This window comes from Hippoglossus hippoglossus, chromosome 5 (assembly GCF_009819705.1).
Source record: "Hippoglossus hippoglossus isolate fHipHip1 chromosome 5, fHipHip1.pri, whole genome shotgun sequence".
Classification (NCBI taxonomy): Eukaryota; Metazoa; Chordata; class Actinopteri; order Pleuronectiformes; family Pleuronectidae; genus Hippoglossus; species Hippoglossus hippoglossus.
The window spans coordinates 17,587,668-17,594,482 of NC_047155.1; the positions used below are offsets into that span (position 1 = coordinate 17,587,668).

The 6,815-nt window shown below is 40.3% G+C and overlaps 1 protein-coding gene across 1 annotated transcript; it reads left to right on the forward strand.

Annotated features, from left to right (window-relative positions):
• On the forward strand, window positions 1-4,285 carry fam72a (family with sequence similarity 72 member A). Its single transcript, XM_034586503.1, has 4 exons — window positions 1-957; window positions 1,170-1,247; window positions 1,745-1,869; window positions 1,962-4,285. Exons 1-4 carry the CDS (start codon window positions 806-808, stop codon window positions 2,054-2,056), a joined length of 450 nt encoding a protein of 149 aa, XP_034442394.1. The 5' UTR covers window positions 1-805; the 3' UTR covers window positions 2,057-4,285.
• Window positions 4,286-6,815: the final 2,530 nt, after the last annotated feature.

Consider the following 6,815-nt stretch of genomic DNA (forward strand, 5'->3'; position numbering starts at 1 on the left):
TCACCTCCTTAGATCTATTTACTTCTTTTATTCTACTCATTTTTGATCTATTTTCTCTTTCTTGCTAATTGTTTTAGATTCTGCCTTCTGTATTTACAAAGTATTCCTTCCTCTTAATTATCAAATATCATATTTTCCAACATAACAAACCCGCAGCTCCACTCCACAACAGCTCTACTTCCCACACCATGATTCGTGTAACGAACCTTGACTGACACAGCACACCACCAATCAGCTTTCAGAAAGTTTGAATGTGGGCGTATTTTTTCAATTTTGTAACCAATCACTTTCAGACCTTTTCAATGAACTCGTCCAATCGCGTCAGTTACTATGGAGTTGTATCCAATCAAAGTCAAGTCAGGGGTCTTTTAAAGATAGTTTCAGGAAGTGGGCGTACATACCAGGAAGTTGTAAACAAAGCTGACAGCGATTCAGTTGTTAGCTGCAGCTGAATGGTTCTCGAGCCTGTTGAGGAAAACAGGCGAGTTTATTCGCGGATATCGTGCGTCTATCATTCATACAGCGGACCGGTTTGCTTTTTTACACATTTCCCTGTGTGTTTGTTCAACGAGCTAACGTCAGCCGCCTTCTGTTTCCTCGGTAGGGGAACGCGAACGTTAGCACAAGGACGTCGGAGCTAGCCCGTGAAGTTAACGTCTAATCGATCATTGTTATCGCACATCGAACGGACAGCGAGCCACGTCGGTGCCCGACTCTTCCTGTTGTTGTTGTTGTTTTCCCTGTGTATCGGCTGTGAGGGGCGGACAGAGCGAGAGAGCTCGTCCATTTTTTTAGCAGGACAACAATGTCGACGTCCAACGCTAATTTCAAAAACAAGTGTGTGACACAGGTGAACTGCGTCTTCTGCGACAGCCTGCTCTGTACGAGGGGCATGAAAGCGGTGCTGCTCGCAGACACGGAAGTGGAGCTTTTCTCAACCGACATCCCCCCCAATAGGTGAGTGCTAATGTGGTTAGCATCGCTGCTAACAAGGCTTTGTTTATGTCTGCAGCTGCTGCCAGGGCGAGCTGCGCTGGGTGAAGCTGCTAGACTCGGTGTTCTCATTCAAACGGTGGTTAGCAGGGTTTGTGTCATGTAGTGTTGTTTTTTTAAATCTTTCATTGCCATGTTTGTCTCTCATTACACGCACCCCCTCCCTCCCCCCCAAGAACTGTTGACTTTGTGGCCAGCTGCTACTCGACTGAAAGCTGCAAATGCAAACTGAGGGACATCGCCTGTCTGAAGTGGTATGTAGAGCTCTCTGTACTGTACATCCTGCAAGGTTTGCCTTAGGGAGACCATCTGCTGATGTGCTAAGTCAATAACAACCACACGTGTTCGCACAGCAAACAAGCAGGGGTGCACTGTAACACTGTGGTTGCTTTTACACTATACACCTGTGCACCTGCAACTAACTAGTACTTTCATTGTTTATTCAAGTGATCATTATCAAAGCGATAAATCTATTGGTCTAGAAAGTGGAGAAATCTTTATGTGTGCTTTTGTTTGCGGAACGGTCCAGAGATATGAAAGAATCTGGCGCCTGGCTTTAGTTCAGATATTAACCTGAAGCTTTGGTTTACATCGAGGCTCCTCTTTTGTTTTCCCAGGCCTTTGTTGTTGTATACAGGGCAACAAATATGTTGGATAATAGACACCCACTAGTGGAGTTAGCACTTTTTCACAAGTGCCCCCAGTAAAGTGCTGACACACATTTCCTCTTTATTCTCGCTCCCTCTCCCAGTGGTAATGTTGTGGGCTATCACGTTGTTGCCCCCTGTAAACCCTGCCTGCTCTCCTGTAACAACGGCCATTTCTGGATGTTCAACAGTGATGCCGTATCAACTCTCAACAGACTGGATGCAACAGGTCAGCACTAGCTCCCCCTTAGATTAAAACTGCAATTCCCGTCTGTTAAATTGTGTTTTTAAAAGCCACCTTTCGTTTTTTTCCCTCCACAGGCCTGAATCTGCTCCTGTGGGGAGACCTTCCCGAGCTGGATGACAGTGAGAATGAAGAATCAGAAACCCCATCAGAGGAGGAGTGCATTAGGTAGAGAGGGAAATGGACAATGTGAGAGACCAAGAGGGCCAACATTTTTAAATGGAGCTTCACGAGTGTACAAACCATGCTGAGATGAGACAGAAAAGGGAAGCCTCAAAGGGTCATTGATCACTGAATCACATAGGGCAGAACAAGTGCTGCCGTGCTCCTCTGTATGGGTTAAAATATGAACCCATGCTGCACCTCTGTCCTCATCCCAAACAACGATGTCACAGCAGGTGTTTTTCCTTTGCTGCTTTTGGAGAACACCTGCTTAGACAGTGACTTATCAGTGAATATGAAATTTTTGGCCCTATGTGATTGAGTGGCGAATTACCCTTTCACCTATGACCACGCCTTGTCCATCATTGGTCACTGTTAAAAAGCACAGACGCACACACCGTCACACTCACATTCTCTCTCGCTCTTGAATATTTGCGTGAGCTGTCGTAAAACAAGTGGCTGAACTAGACTGAAAATAACACACCTAGAGAACTTGAATCTGGTGTGTTCCTCTTTTCATTAGTCTCCACTGGGATCACGGTTTTGATCGGCTTCATGAGACTTTGGGGACTGTGGTATAAATCAATGGAACTTACTGTGCCAGTGAATGCAGTGCTTTTTCCCGTTGTTTACGTGAAGTCCACTTTTCTGATATGATGACCACAATTCCATTGCCTTCCTCTTAACGGCAGATCTACAGTAATCTGTACATTGAATATGCTGTGATAAGCATTTAATCCCATGAACGGTCGAGGCTCAAATTTTCTTTGTGTGGCTGGGTGCTGACCTGAGTTTTTGTGCTTTTTTAAATCTAAAAATGTATTGGGGGAAATAGCACAATTATTGAATGAAATGTATATATATATAAGATATGAGTTTATGGGCGTATTTAATTTAGGTCACCTTACAATCTGATATAGTATGAAAAGTTTTGATATGCCAGTATACTGTATACACCTGACAGCAGCAGTATGTGTTTAACACCCAGATGCATCTTGACAGTAGCGGCGTCCGATACTAACATATAGCTTATATGCATAATGTGTGCTTCCACAGCAGCCAAATTTAATGTCAAACTTTTGTGTTTTTTAGTTCAAATAAAGTAAAAAAACAAAAGTTGCTGGATAAACTAGAATGGTAATTAACTAAAAAATATTTGAATGCCACTCCACAGACCCTGTTTTATTTCACCACTATTTTATGTAGCAGCACAACTGTAGCATCTGAAGAGAAGAATAAAAAACACAACTCCAAAGAATCACAGAACATATCAATATTGAACCGTCAGACTAGCTGTCCCTGTTAGAAGATAGTTATGACATTTTTAAAACAGTATTTCACATTTCTTTTCCTTTGTGTAGTTAAGTTAAAGTCAGTGCATTTGGCCACTAACCTTTAAACGCTCAGTATTCCATTGGCCTTACTGATGTCACTCAAAACGCTCCCTTTTTTGGCAGTGCCATCCTCGAGCTCTTGTTATTGTTTCACTGCCGTGCCCTGCTATAATACTACGATCCTGTCTTAAGGTAACAGTCGTTTCTGGGAGTGAATGATTTATGCCTGTATGGTTGGGAAACGTTGTTGAAGGAAGCAAACATAGAATGTCACTTCTTACATGAAGGAAAAGGATATAGGAAGTGGTTTCTTTTTTAAATCTATAATTATATTTATAGCTATAGCTTTTAGTTGCGGAAAAAAAACACAGAGTTTACGAAAACCATGTCCAGAATTTCTCGTCCTTCACATTTTCAAGTTCGAACTGACAGTGCTATACTTGCACACCAAATACTGTCTAATGTGGTAAACTGATAGGACACATTACATCAAATAGCTATTTATTAAGTCTGCAAACCAAATATCTGTAACCTCATTCAGCCTTTTTTGTTTACAGACTTTGTTTACAAATTATTTGTATTGTGCTGTAGTGCGTATGTTTTTGTTTATGTATTTAATATTTCATTAGTGCTGTAGTACTTTGTTTTCTGTTTATAATAACGGACGTGTACAGTTTTACCTCAAGCGGGTATCACTTGCAAGCTTCCTCTGGCTAGGACAAATGTCAAATGATAATCAAAAGAATTATTTAAATGGATGTTTCTGATGTGAATAACTTTGATTAACATGCCCTGCTGAAAATGTATATTTTGGAATTGCACTGAAACTGCATTGGTAGTTTGAAAACATGATTTGTTGTTTTGTATGCCTGTTAACTTAATAAACCCTTTTTTTTTTCAAAATATCTTAAATTCCAGGTAGTTCTGTTGTCATGTTTGTGGGGGTTTATCCCGGCTGATCATCCTCGGCCCCTCAGTTATGTTATTTTGGACGAAATTGACATTACAGGGCCTATTCTGCACTACAGAAAGTCATGGAAACGTTCTCACAGATGACATTTGTTTCTTGATTTAATTTAGCCTCGTCACACACTCACACTTAACTACACACAAGATCCTGTTGTGTGAACTAGACAAAAATGTGTGTGAAAAATGTTATGAACATTGCTGTCATGAAGTGGTATATTGTGCTTGGTTTTCCACATCCGACCCCGAGTTTTCTCTCAATTCACACGGCAGAGGGTTGATGATGAGCTTATCAAATAGCCCACTCAGTTTTAATTATAGCTGCGACTCATAAGTTGGTGTCAGGGGGCATCACAATTTGCATTTCCATGCTGCAAAAGGAAAAACAGACGATTCACAGGCGCAGCAGAAATTGAGATGCCTTTTCTAGGATGGATGCAACTGATGCTGTGTTGATTTTGAAGTATTACATAAAGGACTGAGGTATGATATAAACATTTAAAATGTAATAAATGTGTTTATGATTGTGTGAAACTCCAAGTCCTCCCACCAGCACTTTTACTTACAAAAATGTTATACAGCTCTGAAGAAAATCCAGAGATCACCCCACACTTGTATTTGTATCTCACAGCAGCCATTTCACTCCAGTGTCTGTTGAATTTGGAATTTTGAAGAAATGTTTTCACAATTTTTTTTACATATTACTGTAAATAGTAAAACCAAAGAAACTGATACTATTGCAGTGGTGTCTTATTTTTCTCCAGAGCATCATACTTTTATCTCATAAGTGGATGTATTGACTCCACACCTTATTATTTGTTATTTTTATTCATGGCTTAGGGTTATGCAGATATTTATTAACATATTAACATTTTAGCTGAATATTTCTGTGCCAATCCCAGATTTATACACAGGTTATGGATGTGTCTATTATTTTCAAGGTGCGGTTTCATGACTTGGATTTTCTCAGAAGGAGCTGTGAGTCATATATTACAGCTGCAAAGCACAGATTTTGTGGTGGTGAACCTGCACAGGTTCGACAAGGAAAATAAAACTGGTACAGTATTTTGGAAGGATCTGACTGAGGTTTAATCATTTGTTCTTGCGTGCCTCCCTCTGAAGAATTCTCTGCTGCTGTTGGGACATGTACGGGATAATTTATGTACAGATGGCAAGAAAAATCTGAAACAAATATTTGCAGCTTGCTCTGTTTTCACATGTTTCAAATTACAAACCATGCATACAAACAAAGTCAGTTACATGAGAGCATTTTTTGAAAACCATTTCACAAACTTTATCAGCCTGTTTTCAGTGCAACTCATCAGACTTCTCATCAGTGACAAAGATCAGGGTCCGGAAAAAAACAAGTGTGGATGTTTTTTCAGTTAAGATCCAGTTCTGCTTCAAACATGGGTTACTCCTGTAATGGGAACTTTATTCTGGAGATATTTTGTAGCCAAGAAGAGAAACACCCTTAACTGTCAATGCCCTCAAGCCACTGGTCAACAGGAGAAGACTTGTTGATCCAGGCAGGTACATGTATGTGTGTGTGTGTATCCCACAGTGCACGCCTGCCTCCCTCAGACAAATAAAGGATAAATTAAATCTAATATTCTGCGTCTTTGCCTCAGTAGCTGCCGAGCTGGTTAACAAGGTGGAGACTGAGTCTATAGAACAACGTGCTAACACACGTCCAGCAGATCTCGTCCTGTCAAACCTGTGTGTTACATGAATACACGATGCAGAGAAACATGATCTACTTGCAGCGTAGGGGTCAAATAAAGAATGAGATGTGTGGATGCATTACAACAGCTTCGTCTAAACATGAAACTTGAATCAAAGCATGTTCAATGTGGATGCTGCATCATCAATGAGCTTATTGTAAGTCTTTTATATTGTGTGAGTCAATGGATTTAATGAGATTAAATAGGATTTGGGACCTTTCTCACAGCTTTGTTTTTTTAATTACCCACCAAGGAGATTATTTTTCTTCAGTTTCTTTGTTTGTTTGCGGAATTATGCTAAAACTGCTCAAGTGATTCCCATGAAACTTGGTGGAAGGATACAGTATGGGTCAGGGAGGAACCCACATCTGCAGATCCAAATACAAATCTGGATCAAGTGAATTTAAAAGTGGTTTCATAAGGGGACTGTTGGGCCTTGGTGGAGGGATGTGCTAATTATTATGATAAAATACTATGTAGTTTCATTCATAATACTTCTAAGAACCTGATGAAACTAAAGCCTAAAGGGAGAATACTCTTTGACAAAATCCATTTTAAGGGCTATAGACCAAAAGGGTTGGCAACTACTGGTGCATCAAAGTAGGAATTTAAACCACTATGTATTTGTCTCCATTTGATTGACTTTGGTACCTGTTTTCAAGGCTGAAAACGGCCTGTTTGTGGTTTCTTTAATACAAGCAATGGCCTAAAAAGCATCCTAATCGAATCAAACTGATCATCAGGC